General features: G+C 39.4%; 1 protein-coding gene across 2 annotated transcripts in view; it reads left to right on the top strand.

Annotated features, from left to right (window-relative positions):
* The window catches only part of CWC22 (CWC22 spliceosome associated protein homolog), a 295,530-nt gene that overhangs the window by 112,220 nt on the left and 162,574 nt on the right, over positions 1–20,736 (top strand). Inside the window, exons 6-7 of one of the 2 annotated variants that reach the window (XM_053698518.1) lie at positions 1,799–1,967; positions 20,554–20,607. In XM_053698518.1, the coding sequence (XP_053554493.1) occupies positions 1,799–1,967; positions 20,554–20,607 (223 nt within the window). The remainder of the gene's footprint in view (positions 1–1,798; positions 1,968–20,553; positions 20,608–20,736) is intronic. The other variant, XM_053698519.1, reaches the window with a different exon arrangement.

Genomic DNA, 20,736 nt, shown 5'->3' with positions numbered 1-20,736 from the left:
TGCAAGGCTGCAACTTGGTCTTCGCTTCATACTTTTTCCAAATTTTACAAATTTGACACTTTTGCTTCTTCGGAGGCTATTTTTGGGAGAAAGGTTCTTCAGGCAGTGGTTCCTTCTGTATAATGAGCCTGCCTATCCCTCCCGTCATCCGTGTACTTTTGCTTTGGTATTGGTATCCCAGAAGTAATGATGACCCGTGGACTGATCACACATAACAGAAGAAAACATAATTTATGCTTACCTGATAAATTCCTTTCTTCTGTTGTGTGATCAGTCCACGGCCCGCCCTGTTTTTTAAGGCAGGTAAATATTTTTTAAATTATAATCCAGTCACCACTACACCCTTGGCTTCTCCTTTCTCGTTGGTCTTTGGTCGAATGACTGGAGGTGACGTAGAGGGGAGGAGCTATATAGCAACTCTGCTGGGTGAATCCTCTTGCACTTCCTGTAGGGGAGCAGATAATATCCCAGAAGTAATGATGACCCGTGGACTGATCACACAACAGAAGAAAGGAATTTATCAGGTAAGCATAAATTATGTTTTTTTTTAAATGTATAGTTTCGCTTATTTTTAAATAACATTGCTCTGATTTTCAGACTCCTAACCAAGCCCCAAAGTTTTATGAGAATACCGTCAGCTACCTTCGCCAGCTTGCTCCTGTTTGTGTAAAGGGTCTTTTCATATGCAAAAGAAGGGGGAGGGGGGGGGAGTATGTTATTTCCCACTTGCAGTGGGCTTTCCAGTTACCTTTTCAACAGAGCTAAACTGAGCTTCTAAGTAAGTTTTTAAACCGTTTTATACTGGATTTTTATATCAGTATCTGTGCATCTTATTCTTTATAGTAGTGTCTATTACATGCAGTTATATGAAAATTAGTATATACTGTCCCTGGAGAGTATGGATAGAAAGTTTCCTTTGCACTGGAAATGGAAAAATACCATTACACATGGATCACGCACACAGATGATTATAATTCTATCTGTTTTTCCTTTGGGAGGAAAATGTGTCTCAAATAATAGGATAATTTTTGACTACACGTTCGATCTAATGTTATAACTCTTATCCCTATTTTCCTCCGATGTAGAGATGTAAAGTATCTCATGGCAGATATTCTGACAAAAGCTGTAACTTTTAAAAACTTTCATGTGAACTTTGTAATGCACTATAATCTTGTTGTATTCGTTGCCTTTGTTATTGAAAGTTTAAAAAAAAAATTTTTTAAAGGGACAGTCAACGCCAAAATTGTTATTGTTTAAAAAGATAGATAATTGTTTTGCTACCCATTCCCCAGCTTTGCACAACCAACATTGTTATATTAATATACTTTATAACATTTAAACCTATAAAATTCTTCTTGTTTCTAAGCCACTACAGATAGCCTCTTATCACATGCTTTTTTATTAGCTTTTCACAAGACACTGGTAGTTCATGTAGGCATTGTGGTCTTTCCCGTGGGTTGTGGATGACACAGCACTAATTGGCTAAATGCAAGTCAATAGATAATAAATAAATAAATACCCATGTGATCAGGGGGCTATCAAAAGAGGCTTGGATACAAGGTAATCACAGAGCTAAACTGTATTTTAATATAACCATTTTGGCTGTGCAAAACAAGGGAAAGGGTAATAAAGGGGTTATCTTCCTTTTTAAACAATAAAAAAATGTTGAGTTGACTGTCCCTTTAATGTGCTAGCTGAAGGACCAGGGTATTCTCAACATGCTTACAAACATCCATTTGCAAGTAAAATGTATTCTTGAATGTATGTTTGATTCTAACATTGCAATTCTTTCTTACAGAGGTCAGCTGTCCAGATCAGTTTTACAAGCACAGAGTGCATCTCCAATATTTACTCATGTCTATGCTGCGGTGGTAGCAATCATCAACTCAAAGTTTCCGCAAATTGGTGAACTCATTCTTAAAAGACTTATTCTAAATTTTCGCAAAGGATACAGAAGGAATGACAAGGTACTAACATGCATTGAAAATACTGTATGAAAGAATAAGAAATATAACCGATAACAAATTTACTTTCTTATATTTTGAAAGTGGTTAATAAACATGACATTTATTTATTTTGTACTTTAAGAACTGGCATTTTTTCTTTCTTTGTGGTGTTTATCATAGTGAAAAAATATGTCTCTCTCCCTTTCTTCCAAAACTAGTTAAGTTGTAAATTAGCTTTAAAAGTAGAGATGATAAAGTAGATATTATTTGCGTGTGTTTTTAATACCTGAAGAAAATGGAACAAAAAAGGAAAAAAGTTACTGTTAAAGGGAAATTCTACTCCAAAAAAGTTATTGTTTAAAAAGATAGATAATCCCTTTATTACCCATTCCCCAGTTTTGCATAACCAACACAGTTATATTAATACACTTTTTACCTCTGTGATTACCTTGCATCTAAGCCTCTGCATACTGCTCCCTTATTTCAGCTCTTTTGACAGACTTGTATTTTAGCCAATTAGTGTTGACTCCTAGGTAACTCCACAGGAGTGATCACAATGTTATCTATATGGCACACCTAAACTAGTGTTCTCTAGCTGTAAAAAAACCCTGTCAAAATGCACTGGGATAAGAGGCAGCCTTCAAGGGCTTAGAAATTAGCATATGACCCTACCTAGGTTTAGCTATCAACAAAGAATACCAAGAGAAACAAAGCAAACTTGATGATAAAAGTAAATTGGAAAGTTGTTTAAAATTGCATGCCTTGAGGGGGCGGACCCAGCAACGTAGTAGACTGGTCGCAGGGAAACCGAGCTCCTGCTCTATAGTTGCTAATATCCCCGTTTAGGGTCTAATTTCCCATATTTTGCTAAAAATCTCACTGCCTCCTCTACTTCCATGCTACTCTCTGGATCTAAAGCCATACTTGCTGGACTTGGGGACCCATAGTGTTCCAGCAGCGACCGGAGGTACCCTAGCTGGCCTCACGGGACTGCGGTCCTGCCCTTGGATCCCCCGATGTGCCTCTGAGCATTATACCAATACCGTTTAGCAGTGTGACCGCGTTAAGACTTGGGGAGCTGTCGATGGAGCTCTGAGTTGCTCCCTTTGCACTTCAGTGCCGGACTGACCTGTGACTGCTGGAAACCTGCAAAAAGCCACCATCTTGCCTCCTACCACTGCGTGGGACACAGAGCGCCTGCAATTATAGCCTGATCTGTTCTGGCTGCTTTCCTCACTTGATAGCCTGCAAGCCCCATCCCTGGTGCCTCCGGGAGTGTTAGAGGGCCCCAGGGAGGACACGCCGTGGTCTCCTCGCTGTAAGTTCTTAATACCGAGATAAGGCCTGTTACACAGACGCTCTATATTGCTTCTCCTGCTGTCTCTCGTGCTGTGGCCATAACCACCATATCAGAGCATAAAGCACCAGTAATATTGGCCTTAGTTAGATAACCTCCTTAAATTAACCCATGCTGCAGAAACAGGCTACTCTAGTTAGCAGGGGCCATCTAACCAAGAAAAACTTCTCTGCCTCTGTCATATAAGACATTATAATTCTGCAAGATAGAAACTTTCCACATAAAGGTTCTCACGTGGAGCAGGGGCAGGCCCTCTCTTTCTACCCTTCTACACTGGACTGTTGCACTATAATAGGGCTGGCACTCATTCCTACAACTCATAGCAAATTAACCTAACACAGAGAAAGCTCCCTGCCCTGTAGCCTACTATGTGTCTTTTCTGCCTTGTTTGGTTTATCCTTATCACTGGAATAAATAGCTTGTAGTGGGATATCTTGACATCCAGTCCATACCGGGAGCACTAATTCCTCTCCATTACTATACATCTGAAGCTCTAACCTCCAAAAGAATGGAGTAAGCGACCACCCCTTGGCCACAAGCGCCTGTCCTACGCTCAATGTCTCTCTCTAGTATACACTTATTCTACCCTCCATGTGGGGACAACTCTAAAGTAATTGGTCTCTAAGTGGTGCAAGCACCTGTACTTCACTGGGCAACTGTGTCATAAACAACCACCTCATATTTACCATACTGAAGCTGCACATATAAGGGATCATGTCGCACAAATAGAAAAATAGACCACAACTTCCGCCTAAGAAGACGGTTATGGATCATTTTAGTCAGCCCACTCCAGAACGTCACGTTATACATGAACCACCTGATTCTCCAGGGTCTGAATCATCTGGCTTTACCGCCTCTGCCCTGAGAGAGATCAAGCACAGTACCCATAAGATGGTCACCCCTACTTTTATCCTAGATTCTCTCAAATCTATGCTGGATGATCATCATGCCTCATTCTCTGCTAAACTTTTTGCATCAACTGCCGAAAAATGAGCGCATTGATATGCTCGAAAGAAAGTATGAAGATCTAGCCACTGAAAAGGCTAATGGGTTGACCTTCTCCCACCATCTCTCGGAATACCTAGACTCTGTTGAAGACAAAATAGCCGATATAGAAGATAGATCTCAGCGGAATAACCTTCGAATAAGAGGTGTTCCCGAATCTATTTCTTCATCAGACCTTCAACCGTACCTTAAAGAACTCTTCCACAGCTTGGCTCTAAAAACTTCACAGTCGGAAGACTTACTTGATCGAGCCCACCGCTCACTTAGACCTAAAGGACTCCCTGAGGAGCAACCTCGAGATGTCATAGTGAGGCTCCATTACTTTACATATAAAGAAAGGATACAGAGGGCACACTTCCAGAGACTCCCGCTCCCTGAGAAGTTTCAAAACCTACAGATCTTCCCAGATCTCTCTGCTCGGACATTACAGCAGAGGAAAAACTTTGCAGATGTTACTGCAACCCTGCGGAAGAAAAACATCAGATACCGATGGGGGTACCCGATTAAACTGCTAATCTTTAACTAAACTTTTACAGTCCACAATGTCACCCAGGGTCTCGAAATGCTTAAAACCTGGAATATGGACAGTGCACATGCTAGTGACCCTCAGAGACTGCAACAGAAATCTCGCCAACTTGATGCCATGGACGGCACTTCCCCAAAGTAGATCCAGCTCATCAACTACAGCACCTTCTCAAGGAGGATCAGACTCATCATCTACAACACTTTCCAAAGGAGACCTAGCTCACCAACTACTTGAGACATCTACTCACAGTAACTTTCTGTACATTCTCTGGCAGTACATACGGTACCCGGAGACTATGCCTAAGAAACGGGTCCTTGAATATGAAGAAGCCTAGCGGTACCTTAACTTCTCCTGAATTCACTGCTACAAGAACTTGTATATATTGAACTCTGAACTGGTACCTGTTTATTGTGCCTTTTAAGTTAACTATTTCTTGTTATATATAGGCATGTTGTTATTCCTGTTTATTACATGAGTGGCTACCTCCCTAGATAAAGATGGTCCCTGAAGGGGCTGTCTGATGCACCTAGACTACCCTCATTTAAAGCCATGCCACTCTTGGGCTGCGTTACTTGAGCTCTCAACTCCCGACATTGAGGAGAGATTTGGAGTGTCACACATCACCCATTACCCATATATACTATATATTTGTAAATACCTACATATCATTGTTTCTTTCATGTAATTAGCAAGAGTCCATGAGCTAGTGACGTATGGGATATACATTCCTACCAGGAGGGGCAAAGTTTCCCAAACCTTAAAATGCCTATAAATACACCCCTCACCACACCCACAATTCAGTTTTACAAACTTTGCCTCCTATGGAGGTGGTGAAGTAAGTTTGTGCTAGATTCTACGTTGATATGCGCTCCGCAGCAAGTTGGAGCCCGGTTTTCCTCTCAGCGTGCAGTGAATGTCAGAGGGATGTGAGGAGAGTATTGCCTATTTGAATGCAGTGATCTCCTTCTACGGGGTCTATTTCATAGGTTCTCTGTTATCGGTCGTAGAGATTCATCTCTTACCTCCCTTTTCAGATCGACGATATACTCTTATATATATATACCATTACCTCTGCTGATTCTCGTTTCAGTACTGGTTTGGCTTTCTACAAACATGTAGATGAGTGTCCTGGGGTAAGTAAATCTTATTTTCTGTGACACTCTAAGCTATGGTTGGGCACTTATGTTTATAAAGTTCTAAATATATGTATTCAAACATTTATTTGCCTTGACTCAGAATGTTCAACATTCCTTATTTTCAGACAGTCAGTTTCATATTTGGGATAATGCATTTTGAATCAATCATTTTTTCTTACCTTAAAAAATTTGACTCTTTTTTCCCTGTGGGCTGTTAGGCTCGCGGGGGCTGAAAATGCTTCATTTTATTGCGTCATTCTTGGCGCAGACTTTTTTGGCGCAAAAAATCTTTTCCGTTTCCGGCGTCATACGTGTCGCCGGAAGTTGCGTCATTTTTTGACGTTCTTTTGCGCCAAAAATGTCGGCGTTCCGGATGTGGCGTCATTTTTGGCGCCAAAAGCATTTAGGCGCCAAATAATGTGGGCGTCTTATTTGGCGCTAAAAAAATATGGGCGTCGCTTTTGTCTCCACATTATTTAAGTCTCATTTTTCATTGCTTCTGGTTGCTAGAAGCTTGTTCACTGGCATTTTTTTCCCATTCCTGAAACTGTCATTTAAGGAATTTGATCAATTTTGCTTTATATGTTGTTTTTTTTTTTTTTTTCGATTACATATTGCAAGATGTTCCACGTTGCAACTGAGTCAGAAGATACTTCAGGAAAATCACTGCCCGGTGCTGAAGCTACCAAGCTAAGTGTATCTGCTATAATTTTTGGTATCTGTTTCTCCAGCTGTTGTTTGTATTGCATGTCATGACAAACTTATTAATGCAGATAAAATTTCCTTTAGTACTGTTACATTACCTGTTGCTGTTCCGTCAACATCTAATTTTCAGAGTGTTCCTGATAAACATAAGAGATTTTATTTTTTTAAATCCATTAAGAAGGCTATGTCTGTTATTTCTCCTTCTAGTTTATATAAAAGTCTTTTAAAACTTCTCTTTTTTCAGATGAATTTTTAAATGAACATCATCATTCTGATACTGATAATGGTTCTTCTGGTTCAGAGGTTTCTGTCTCAGAGGTTGATGCTGATAAATCTTTGTATTTGTTCAAGATGGAATTTATTCGTTCTTTATTTAAAGAAGTATTAATTGCATTAGAAATAGAGGATTCTGGTCCTCTTGATACTAAATCTAAACGTTTAAATAAGGTTTTTTAAATCTCCTGTAGTTATTCCAGAAGTGTTTAATCTCCCTGATGCTATTTCTGAAGTAATTTCCAGGGAATGGAATAATTTGGGTAATTCTTTTACTCCTTCTAAACGTTTAAGCAATTATATCCTGTGCCATCTGACAGATTATAGTTTTTTGGGACAAAAACCCTAAGGTTATGGGGCTGTCTCTACTCCTGCTAAATGTACTACTATTTCTACGGCAGATAGTACTTCATTTAAGGATCCTTTAGATAGGAAAATTGAATCCTTTCTAAGAAAGCTTACTTATGTTCAGGTAATCTTCTTAGACCTGCTATATTTTTAGCGGATGTTGCTGCAGCTTCAACTTTTTGGTTAGAAGCTTTAGCGCAACAAGTAACAGATCATAATTTTATAGCATTATTATTATTCTATAACATGCTAATAATTTTATTGGTGATACCATCTTTTGATATCATTTTAGTTGATGTCAGGTATATGTCTCTAGCTATTTTAGCTAGAAAAGCTTTATGGATTAAACTTGGAATGCTGATATGTCTTCTAAGTCAACTTTGCTTTCCCTTTCTTTCCAGGGTAATAAATTATCTCAACTGTTTCTGGAAGGAAGGGAACTTTTTTACCAAAGGATAAAAAATCTAAGGTAAATTTAGGTCTAATAATCATTTTCGTTCCTTTCCTCTCAACAAGGAACAAAAGCCTGATTCTTCATCCTCAGGAGCGGTATCAGTTTGGAAACTATTTCCAGTTTGGAATATATCCAAGCCTTATAGAAACCTATAGCCAGCTCCTAAGTACCCATGAAGGTGCGGCCCTTATTCCAGCTCAGCTGGTATGGGGCAGATTACATTTTCTTCAATTTGGATCAATTCCGTTCTCAATCTCTGGTTTTCAGAACATTGTTTCAGAAAGGTACAGAATTGGCTTCAAGTTAAGGCCTTCTGCTAAGAGATTTTTTTCTTTCCCGTGTCCCAGTTAACACAGCAAAGGCTCAGCATTTCTGAAATGTGTTTCAGATCTAGAGTTGGCTGGAGTAATTATGCCAGTTCCAGTTCTGGAACAGGGGCTGGGGTTTTATTTTATCTCTTCATTGTACCAAAGAAGGTCAATTCCTTCAGACCAGTTCCGGATCTATCAATATTGAATCGTTATGTAAGGATACCAACATTCAAGATGGTTACTGTAGGACTAACCTGCCCTTTGTTTAGCAAGGGCATTATATGTCTACAGTGGATTTCAGGATGTGTATCTGCATATTCCGATTCATCCAGATCACTTTTAGTGTCTGAGATTCTCTTTTTAGACAAGCATTACCAGTTTTGTGGCTCTACCGTTTGGCCTAGCCTCAGTTCCAAGAATTTTTTTCAAAGGTTCTCGGTGCCCTTCTTTCTGTAATCAGAGAACAGGGTTTTGGTATTTCCTTATTTGGACTATATCTTGGTACTTGCTCAGTCTTCTCATTTTCGAAGAATCTAATACAAATCGACTTGTGTTGTTTCTTCAAGTTCATGTTTGGAGGATCAATTTACCAATCAGTTCATTGATTCCTCAGACAAGGGTAACCTTTTTAGGTTTCTAGATAAATTCAGTGTCTATGACTCTGTCCTTGTCAGACAAGAGAAGTTTAACATTGATATCAGCTTGTCAAAACCTTCAGTCACAATCATTCCCTTTGGTTGCCTTATGCATGGAAATTTTAGGTCTTAGGACTGCCGCATCAGATGCGATCTCCTTTGCTCGTTTTCACATGCGACCTCTTCAGCTCTGTATGCTGAACCAATGGTGCAGGGATTACTCAAAGATATCTCAATATCTTTAAATCGATTATACGACACTCTCTGACATGGTGGACAGATCACCATCGTTTAGTTCAGGGGGCTTCTTTGTTCTTCCGACCTGGACTATAATCTCAACAGATGTAAGTCTTACAGGTTGGGGAGCTGTGTGGGGGTATCTGACGGCACAAGGGGTTTGGGAATCTCAGGAGGTGAGATATCCGATCAATATTTTGGAACTCCGTGCAATTTTCAGACCTCTTCAATCTTGGCCTCTTTTGAAGATAGAGTTGTTCATTTGTTTTCAGATAGACAATGTCACAACTGTGGCATACATCAATCATCAAGGAGGGACTCGCAGTCCTCTGGCTATGAAACAAGTATCTCGAATTTTGGTTTGGGCGGAATCCAGCTCCTGTCTAATCTCTGCGGTTCATATCCCAGGTATGGACAATTGGAAAGCTGATTATCTCCGTCGCCAAACGTTGCACCTGGGTGAATGGTCTTCACCCAGAGGTATTTCCTCAGATTGTTCAAATGTGGGAACTCCCAGAAATAGATCTGATGGCTTCTCATCTAAACAAGAATCTTCCCTGGTATCTGTCCGGATCCCGGGATCCTCGGGCGGAGGCAGTGGATGCATTATCTCTTTCCTTACAAGTGTCATCCTGCCTATATCTTTCCGCCTCTAGTTCTTCTTCCAAGGGTATTCTCCAATATTCTAAAAGAATGCTCGTTTGTCCTGCTGGTGGCTCCAGCATGGTCTCACAGGTTTTGGTATGCGGATCTTGTCCGGATGGCCTCTTGCCAGCTGTGGACTCTTCCGTTAAGACCAGTCTTTCTGTCTCAAGGTTCTTTTTTCCATCAGGATCTCAAAACCTTAATTTTAAGGTATGGAGTTTGATCGCTTGATTCTTGGTCAAAGAGGTTTCTCTGACTCTGCGATTGATACTATGTGACAGGCTCGTAAATCTGTATCTAGAGAGATATATTATAGAGTCTGGAAGACTTATATTTCTTCAGGATGGTTTAGATAAAGGTTTGTCCGCAAGTTCCTTGAAAGACAAATCTCTGCTCTTTCTGTTCTTTTTCGCAGAAGGATTGCTAATCTTCCTGATATTCATTGTTTTGTACAACCTTTGGTTCGTATAAAACCTGTCATTAAGTCAATTTCTCCTCCTTTGAGTTTGAATTTGGTTCTGGGGGCTCTTCAAGCTCCTCCTTTTGAACCCATGCATTCTTTGGTCGTTATATTACTTTCTTGGAAAGTTTTGTTTCTTTTGGCCATCTCTTCTGCCAGAAGAGTCTCTGAATTATCTACTCTTTTTTGTGAGTCTCCTTTTCTGATTTTGCATCAGGATAAGGCGGTGCTGCGAACTTCTTTTGAATTTTTTACCTAAGGTTGTGAATTCTAACAACATTAGTAGAGAAATTGTGGTTCCTTCATTATGTCCTAATCCTATGAATTCTAAGGAGAAATCATTGCATTCTTTGGATGCTGTTAGAGCTTTGTAATATTATGTTGAAGCTACTAAGTCTTTCCGAAAGACTTCTAGTCTTTTTGTCATCTTTTCTGGTTCTAGAAAGACCAGAAAGCTTCTGCCATTTCTTTGGCATCTTGGTTGAAATCTTTATTTCATCATGCCTATGTTGAGTCGGGTAACTCTCCGCCTCAAAGGATTACAGCTCATTCTACTAGGTCAGTTTCTACTTCCTGGGCGTTTAGGAATGAAGCTTCGGTTGATCAGATTTGCAAAGCAGCAACTTGGTCCTCTTTGCATACTTTTACTAAATTCTACCATTTTGATGTGTTTTCTTCTTCTGAAGCAGTTTTTGGTAGAAACGTACTTCAGGCAGTGGTTTCAGTTTGAATCTACTGCTTATGTTTTTTCATTAAAAATTTTATTCTGGGTGTGGATTATTTTCAGCAGGAATTGGCTGTCTTTATTTTATCCCTCCCTCTCTAGTGACTCTTGTGTGGAAAGATCCACATCTTGGGTAATCATTATCCCATACGTCACTAGCTCATGGACTCTTGCTAATTACATGAAAGAAAACATAATTTATGTAAGAACTTACCTGATAAATTCATTTCTTTCATATTAGCAAGAGTCCATGAGGCCCACCCTTTTTGTGGTGGTTATGATTTTTTTGTATAAAGCACAATTATTCCAATTCCTTATTTTATATGCTTTCGCACTTTTTTCTTATCACCCCACTTCTTGGCTATTCGTTAAACTGAATTGTGGTTGTGGTGAGGGGTGTATTTATAGGCATTTTAAGGTTTGGGAAACTTTGCCCCTCCTGGTAGGAATGTATATCCCATACGTCACTAGCTCATGGACTCTTGCTAATATGAAAGAAATGAATTTATCAGGTAAGTTCTTACATAAATTATGTTTTTTGGTCTAACTTCTGTATTACCCCTATATCCCATTGCTATCTTAACTTCAAGAGGGCCGACTACACTTCCTTATGCCACCTAGGTATACATATTCTCACCACACATAGTATCATGATTAGGAGTGAGCCACTCACTAGTGGAGACCCGAATCCACTACGCCCACAACTTTTAGGTAGTCTGGGTGCAGACACATGCCGTTAGCTTGTTTTGTATGTCAGTAAAGTGACATGGGTTTAGAATCCAAAGGTTGAATTTTGAACTGTTCCTGTTTAATAGACTATGTTCTATAACTAATCATCCCCTCTCATACATACACTATGTCTGGCTATGCTCCTCGGTTGACTTGGCTTACCCTTTCTTTTGTTGTGGGTGGGGTTTGCAAACTCCCTTAGCTGATCCGTACAACTCAGTCGAGGGTCTCTTGCCAACACATGCTTCCCAGAATGCCCCTGTATATAATTAATGTGATGTAAGATTCTTGTTTCTAGGTTAAACGTCACATTGATATTGTTTGTTATAATGTGTTATGCATGTAGCAGTTTTTTTTTTTCTCTTCTGCCTGTTCCACCAGACTTTACTACCTGGTCCAGATAATTTATTCCCTCTGTTAAGAGTTAACACGTGACTCTTTGCTACCAATATGTGATTTGCAGACCCTTTTTGCTGCCATCCTTTTAACATGAGACGGTTAAACCCCAGGGGACCCTTGCATTGCATTTGCCCCACATGTTTTATTGGGTGAGCAGGGGTGTTACCCCCTGTTTAGCCCGCGTTTACCTATGTCCCCTATCTGAATTTGTATTTGAGATTGTAATTCCTTATATCCACAATGAGCACACTACCAAGACATGTTTAGTATTTACTGTTTGTATTTTCTAGAGTTAGGGCTTTATATATACTGTTGTATTATTATAACTGTTCATTTTCATATTTATTTTGTTGGAGACTTTACTGCCTGGACAAGACGATTCACACCCTCTGTCACAACGAATGCATATATGACTTAGGTGTGGCTTTACCACTGTTGTATGCCATGCAGCCCTTTTGGCTGTTATTCTTGGGGTATAGGATTATTGAAGAGCAGTGGATCTCTGAATTGTTAATGCCTTGCATGCCTTATTATTATTGTTTAAATATATGCCTTCCCCCTGTTCAACCCGGATGTAACTAGGTCTCTTGTCCGTCAAAGCTATCTCCTCTTCCCACTGTGAGTATGTTAACCATCAACACAGTACCTGCATCTATACACCCTTCCTTCCCAGTAACTTTGGAGATGGTGCTTAACATCGATATGAGGGACTCTGGCTAAGTTCCAGAGGTAGGTATCTGGGCCATTAGAGGGGCCGATTAGGTGCTCCTTCCACCACCCATTTTGTTAGCTAGCCGAGACCGTATGTCCTATACAATCTCAGGATTGGACCCTTATCTACAAACTCCCTATTCTAGGCTTATTTTTCCCAATCTAGAAACACTCGTTCAATCCCTTAGATCCCTATTGTTTCTCGCCCCTACCAATACTTAGATTAGGACCCGTTAGATCTCCACGCCAAAGACACTGAACAACTTACCCTTAATTGCCTTAATGCCATGTCAACATAATATTTGGACGGGCGACTCACTATGGCCGCTCATCTCTAACCCTTTCTTCTCAATAAACTTCCCTTCCCCATTTTCCCTCCACATCCCTGCGACCAGCTCTCCCAAGCTTCCCATATTCTAAATATTTTAGGACACTTGGTGTCCTCTCATTATATTATAACCTCCCCCCCCTACATAAAGTGCCTCTCCTTAGAGGACTACCAAAGCGGTTTGTCTTGCCGATACAGCACCATCCACCATTTTCTTACTTTTACACAACCCCATACAATTTTGTGTCGGACATTCATTTTATTTCGCAGCAGCTTCCCATCCCTCCACTCCCCTCCCTTTTTTTTTCTTTACTTGTCTCTCTGTTGTTCCCTTCCCCTCCCTCTCTTTCTCCTTATCTCCTTCTCCCCCCTTCCTTTTCCTTTTCCTAGTCCTTTTTTCTCTCTCCCCCACTTTCCTATCTTCTTCTCCTTGAGCTACCTTCTCTTTATTTGCTCTAAACTTGGCCCTGTCATGCACTTCCCATAATGTTCTAGACCTTAACACCTCCAACAAACGCAGTAGGCTCCTGCAGCATCTCAATCATGTCAAATCCCAGATAGTTTTTCTTCAGGAGACCCACTGGGTGGATGGCTCCCCCATCCCCCTCAAATCCAAACGATTCCCAGTTGTCGAGACGGCATCCTTTACGAGTAAATCAAGGGGTGTAGCAATATTAATTCATAAGAGCATTCTGTTTGAAAAGATCAATGCATACGCAGACACCCAAGGACGTTTTTTAATCCTAAATTGCAAGCTTGAGGGAATCCCTTACACTCTCGCGTCTTACTATGGCCCTAATGTAGGCCAAGTGAAGTATCTCAGAAAATTTCTGCGCCTTCTAATTACCCATAAATCGGGTACCCTTCTCCTTGCAGGGGATTTCAATATGCTCCTTGATACCATAATGGACCGGCGGTCCCCTAAACAAAGGGCATATGACCCTTCCTTACTTCAAATTTCCAAACAATTCTCCACACATATAGCGCAATACAACCTCTATGATGTTTGGTGCACCCTACGTCTAGGGGTTACTCGTACTACTCTGCAGTCCACATTTTGTACTCTTGTATTGATTTTATCTTCTGCGAGCCACACCTTCTAGATTGCATTCGAAATTCATGCATGCCAAGCTGTACTTGGTCAGATCATTCACCCGTTCAGATAACTATGAATTCTCCTGCTACCCTGACTTCTTGACCTCCTTGGAAACTGACTGAATTTCTTCTTGCCGATCTGGGCAATATTACGTATTTACGTGAAGAAATCAGGCAGTTTCTAACTATTAATGATAATGGAAAAACAAAGATGTTCCAGCTGGTGCAAATCCAAAACCTTTTTATTTTGCAATGTGGGATACAAACAGAAGCAACGTTTCAGGCCAGCAATCAGCCCTTTCTCAAGCTTGACCATAAGTGAGTATACAAACATTTAAATAGCCCTAATGGCGCCAAAAAATTGTGATTCAAACAGTGGATATACTGCCATCTAGTGCAAAATTACAAAATATCATATATTTAAAACATATGTTAAAGACCATACATTATAAATGATTAAGTAAATATAATAATAAATATATCGCCACCTAGTGAATAATAAATATATAACGGTTATCCACAAATGTGTAATCTATATAAAAATTCATAAAAAGGAGAAATATATCAAGTGACAGTAAATAATTCCTAAACATTTCATGTTAATATCATTGTGTCAATAGATAGATCCCATATTTAATTTAGTAAAATATCTTTTTCTTATACATGAGAATCATATTTTGACTCTCATACAATAACCACAATTCATTTCAAGTTAAAAACATATATCAAATGTATTAACCTAAAAATTAATAAATTAACAACATTTTCATCAATAGGCCACTACATATGAATATAGGTCAAAATTGGATATTCAACCCACATGCACACATACACGCAAACACACAGAAAAAACTATGTATATGCATATATGCGTACATGTGTATGCACAATAAAAATAAAGATGGAACATCCTAGAGGAATTTTTTAAATTTACATCATTTATACATCTATACAAAAATCAGGAGAATTTTCAACTTTATATTAAATTAAATTACCAAAAGGCTGTCCAATTACATTCTCTGTTTAAGCCTTTTGGCCATAAAGTGCACAATTCATTAATCCAAAACGTTTCACGTCTTCTTAATAAGTTTTCCCTATCGCCCCCTCTTCTTGGTGTATACACTCTTTCAATTATCTGAAAACGGAGCTGGCTGATTCTATGGCCTGCTTCTAACAAAATGTGAAGCTACAGGTGCATCCTTTTTGTTGCAACGAATATTTGACTTATGTTCCGAAATTCTTTCACGTGCTTCCCTGGTAGATTGACCAATATAAATTAGGGAGCACGGACACTTAATTGCATAAATAATATATTCGGATCTACAAGTCAAATATTCTTTAATCCTATACTTTTTCCCAGAATAAGGATGACAAAAAGTGTCACCCTTAATCATCGAGTTAAAATTAATGCAAGATAAACATGGATATCATCCTTTTCGTGTTTTGCCAGTTAGAGTATTCTGTATACTTTTACTTACTCCAATATCAGCTCTTACCAATTTATCTCTAATATTAGGGCTACGTTTATAAGCTGGCATAGGGAATTGTTTAAAGGCACCTATTTCTGGATGACATTTGTATAAAATGTGCCAATACTTCCGAATAATTTTATTAACTTGATTACTCCTAGTATTGTATTGAGAAATAAATTTAAATCTCTCTGAATTTTTAGAACCATCTTTTGTTCTCTTCACTATCCTGGACTCACTATCAGCAATAACCACATTCTGTTTTATATTCTCAATAAGTGTTTTGGGATAACCTCTAAGGATAAACTTAAACGACATTTCTTCCAAACGAACCTTTTTTACTATGGGGTCAGATACTATACGATCAACCCTTAACAGTTGACTTTTGGGGACTGCCTTAAAGGTGGAAGGTGGATGAAAGCTTTCAAATAATAATGTATTATTCCTATCAGTAGGCTTAGAATAAATATCTGCCTTCAATCCAAATCACCTTTATAAATTTTTGTATCCAAAAACTGAATTGAATATTCATCATGTGACAAAGTAAATTTAATACCATTAAGCGAACAATTAAGGTCGTCTATGAATGCAAATAGGGATCCAATGTCGCCATACCATATGCCAAACACATCGTCAATAAAACGCCACCATGTGGCACCATACTGTTTAAACAATGGATGTTCATAAACAAACAATTCTTCAAAATTGATCATAAATATGTTGGCATATGTAGGGGCGGCATTCGACCCCATGGCTGCCCCTTTTCTTTGGAAGTAAAAATGTATTGACCTATATTCATATGTAGTGGCGTATTGATGAAAATAATGTTAATTTATTAATTTTTAGGTTAATACATTTGATATGTTTTTAACTTGAAATGAATTGTGGTTATTGTATGAGAGTCAAAATATGATTCTCATGTATAAGAAAAATATATTTTAACTAACTTAAATATGGGATCTATCTATTGACACAATGATATTTTTCTCCTTTTTATGAATTTTTATATAGATTACACATTTGTGGATAACTGTTATATATTTATTATTCACTAGGTGGCGATATATTTATTATTATATTTACTTAATCATTTATAATGGATGGTCTTTAATATATGTTTGAAATATATGATATTTTGTAATTTTGCACTAGATGGCAGTATATCCACTGTTTGAATCACAATTTTTTGGCGCCATTAGGGCTATTTAAATGTTTGTATACTCACTTATGGTCAAGCTTGAGAAAGGGCTGATTGCTGGCCTGAAACGTTGCTTCTGTTTGTATCCCACATTGCAAAATAAAAAGGTTTTGGATTTGCATCAGCTGGAACTTCTTTGTTTTTCCTATATCTATATTGGGCTTGGTAAGCCTGTTCCCTGCTGTGGTAAGTGGAAAGTGAGTGCTGTGTTCATGATACATTGTATTAATGATAATGGCTCAGTAGGTGACTATTCCCTGTGGGGCGCACTTAAAGCCTTTGTCCGAGGTTTATTGATAAAACTCAAATCCAAACATAATAGGACTCAGGGAGACTCTTTAGCTCAACTCCACATACGACTACGCAGTCTTGTGTCTCGACACAAGGCCACACTTGACCCTGAAGTTCTTACTCACATAGACGCAGTTAAGACACAAGTCACTAATTTAGAAAATGCCAAAATGCAATGGTAGCTGCAAAAAGTGAAAGAAATCTACTACACCAAAGGCAACAAGGCAGATCGCCTTCTAGCCAATAAACAGGCAAAGGACAGCAGGTGCCGTATACCCCTGATGGCATAGTTAGACTCCCGACTGATATTGGTAAGACATTTGCCAAATATACTATTCTGACCTATACAACTTAAAAAAAACTCTCCGGATACCCCTGCCCCTTCATCTACAGAAATCAAAATCTTTTTAGACACATTATCCCTTCTGACACTGACAGACGAACAGAAGGACCTTCTAGACGCTCCTATTAGTATACAAGAGGTAGCCTTAGCCATTAAGACTTTAAAACCGCACAAGGCCCCAGGTCCGGATGGATATACAGCCCTCTTTTATAAGAAATTTAGTTATCCTCTTTTGCCCCTACTCACTAGAGTTTTTACACTAGCTAGGCAGACCGGTATCTTTCCCTCTGAGTTTTTAGAAGCGACCATTGTAACCATACCGAAACCTGGCAAGGACCCAAATGCATGCGAGAACTTTAGACCTATATCGCTTAATAAATGTGGACATAAAGCTTCTAGTCAAAGTCCTAGCCATCAGACTCAACCATATTCACCCCTCATTGATAGACTGGGACCAGGTGGGGTTCACTCCAGGAAGAGAGGGCCCTGATAATACTAGGCGTCTATTAAACATTTTTCTTGAAGCCAAGCGCGACAACATCCCATGCACTACCCTAGCCTTAGTTCCCGAAAAGGCATTTGATCGTGTGAACTGACTTTATCTCTTTGAAGTGTTAAATAAGCTTGATTTTCCGCCACACTTCCATTCTTGCGTCAAAGCACTATATTCCTCTCCATCGGCGACAGTCAGAGGACTTGGTCTTCTTTCCCCTTCTTTCCCTATAACTAATGGGACAAGACAGGGATGTCCCTTGTCACCCCTGATATTTGCACTAATTATGGAACCATTAGCTGTGGCAATCAGATCTACTGAAGATATCGAAGGCGTTGTCATAACGGGAATACCACAGAAAACTGCCTTATTTGCCGATGACCTCACTGTGTTCCTGGGGAACCCTTCCTTTTCTCTTCCAGCTCTCTTTAAGCTCCTCCACACTTTTGGAACGCTTAGCTACTACAAATTAAATGTTAACAAAACAGACGCTTTTGCTATCAATATTCCGGAAAAAAGGTTTATGCTAATCTTACAACGCACTATGCGTTCAACTGGTCGCAACAAAAAATTAAACACCTAGGGGTCTTTCTCTCTTGGAACATCTCCACTATAGTTGAAACCAATTTATACCACTTCTACGCTCCTTCCAGAGATGCGTGGATCACTGGAATGTCCCGTGTATCTCCTGGCTAGGTAGGGTAGCTGCTTTCAAGATGACCCTACTACCTAAATTGACCTATCTTTTCCGAACCTTACCAATACCCATACCTAAATCCCTCATTGGAAAATTTCAACTGTTATGTAATAAATTTATCTGGAGATATAAACACCCTCGGGTGTAAAAGAATCAAGCAATAGCCATTGCTGAGCGAGGGCGCTGGCGCCCCCAACATGGCTCTCTACCGTGAAGCTTCTAGACTGGCCCACATTCTCCCCTGGAACTCTTGACACCTCGGACTGCAAGTGGTGGAGATTAGAGCAGGCTACCCTGTTGAACTCACTCTCCCTCTCGGATCTACTTTGGATCCCTAAGCATATCCGGACATCATTAAATATCCAAAATCTCATTGTCCTCTCTGCCCTACACTTTTGGGATAAAATCCAGTCACTCCCCCAAATTGCCCCCCACCCCTCGCCTAGTCAATCTTTGTCGGGCCTACTTAAAGCTCTCCGAGACTCTCATCCACAGCTGTGGCACTCAAATGGTATCACAAACGTAGGGTATCTCTTCCCGGAAGGCCAACTCATCTCACTTGTGAATTTACGGTCCACCTACAATCCACCCCAGATGCTACAATTTGAGTTTTGGAGACTTAGGAGCCTCCTCCAGTCTTGGGGGTTTACTGCACTCCCAATGCGAGCCCCTACCAATTGGGAGAAGCGTTGGGATATGGCCAAAAGGATTCCTAGAGCGCTATCAATCGCATACCATGAGCTGCTTAATCCCCCTACCTATTATAAATCTGCCCATATCATCTCTTGGGAGAGATCCTTCAGGTTTCAGGCATTTCAAGAGGATTGGTTGAAGGCCATCTTAATAACCAAGCAAGTTTTACACTGTATTACTCTGCTAGAATTGTACCTTAAAGTTTGCACTCAGTGGCACTTTACCCCTTTGAGGCTTTTTAGGATCTCCCCCTTAAACTCCCCTTTGTGTTGGAGAGGTTGTGGAGCGGTGGGTTCGTCGGCTCACATATGGTGGAAGTGTTCGTTACTGCAGCCCCTCTGGGGGATGCTTTCTCGCAAGTGTCTTGATCTCGACCCAAATCTGTGGACTAAACCACAAACAGTTCTATTTCATCTATCCATTGGGTCTCCTCTCATCCCTAGAAGCCTGATTTGTATTTACCTGTTGACGGCAGTCAAGCTTTCTATCGCTCGTTTGTGGAAGCAAACCACACTCCCCACCTGGAACTATATCTCTAAAATCATGACTTACCTAGAAATGAGTGCCCCATTTTCACTTCCAACAATAAGATACAGCTTCACTGCCAAGCCTGGGAGTTTTGGGAAAATATTAAATAAAAATTAGAGACAAGAATTCCTATGTTCTTATCTTTCTCTTGGCTCTCTTTCAGTTCGTGATCCGTCCTTCTTCTTTTTCTTCTTCTTTTTTCCCTTTACTTATACCACCCTCTTCCCCCCCCCCCCACCTTTTTTTTCCCCTTTCCTCGTATCTGCTAGTCCGACACAATTTCTATATTCCTAATTTATAATCCCCGTTAACCCCCAATAATCCGCAACAATTCCCAGAATTTCTTTACAACTACAATATTTAATTGGACCCATAAGTCCGTGCCTTCTTTTCAGTTGTCTTATTGACCTTGATTTGAGAATTCTATACAGGTGGATATCCTGAAATGTTGGATGCTACCTTATAGATTATGTCCTAAATTGAACTGACTATTTATTGTCAATGTATAATAACATCAATGCCTTTTCTAGCCTGTATTTGTCTTTAACTCAATAATTGATTGTTGATGTCTTCTTGGACCTTTATTGTTGTACCATTGATAATTGTCAATAAAGATTATTTAAAAAAAAAAAAAATTGCATGCCTTAACTAGACTCTCCCATTTAGAAAAAATATTCCTCAAAGCATTAGGGCATAATATGTTTATTTTTTCCATGTTTTTAAGAAATAATGTATTTTTTCTTTTCTAAAAATAAATTTTTAAGTTAAGTTTATTTCTTTTTGGTTGCTCTGTTAAATGTATTTTCTTGTCTTGCAGCAACTTTGCTTGACTTCTTCAAAGTTTGTCGCCCATCTTATCAATCAGAATGTGGTAAGTTTATTCAGCATTTATTGTTTTGTATTTTTAAAATGTGTCTAGATCTGTATTTTCAGTCAGTTTAGCTTGATACCTCAATGTATTATTTCAAAATATATCTCCCAGCTGATGAATAGCAACAAC

This window comes from Bombina bombina, chromosome 1, assembly GCF_027579735.1.
Source record: "Bombina bombina isolate aBomBom1 chromosome 1, aBomBom1.pri, whole genome shotgun sequence".
NCBI classification, from domain to species: domain Eukaryota; kingdom Metazoa; phylum Chordata; class Amphibia; order Anura; family Bombinatoridae; genus Bombina; species Bombina bombina.
The sequence above is the reverse complement of the archived record's forward strand: the minus strand, read 5'-3'. Positions and strand labels throughout refer to the sequence as shown.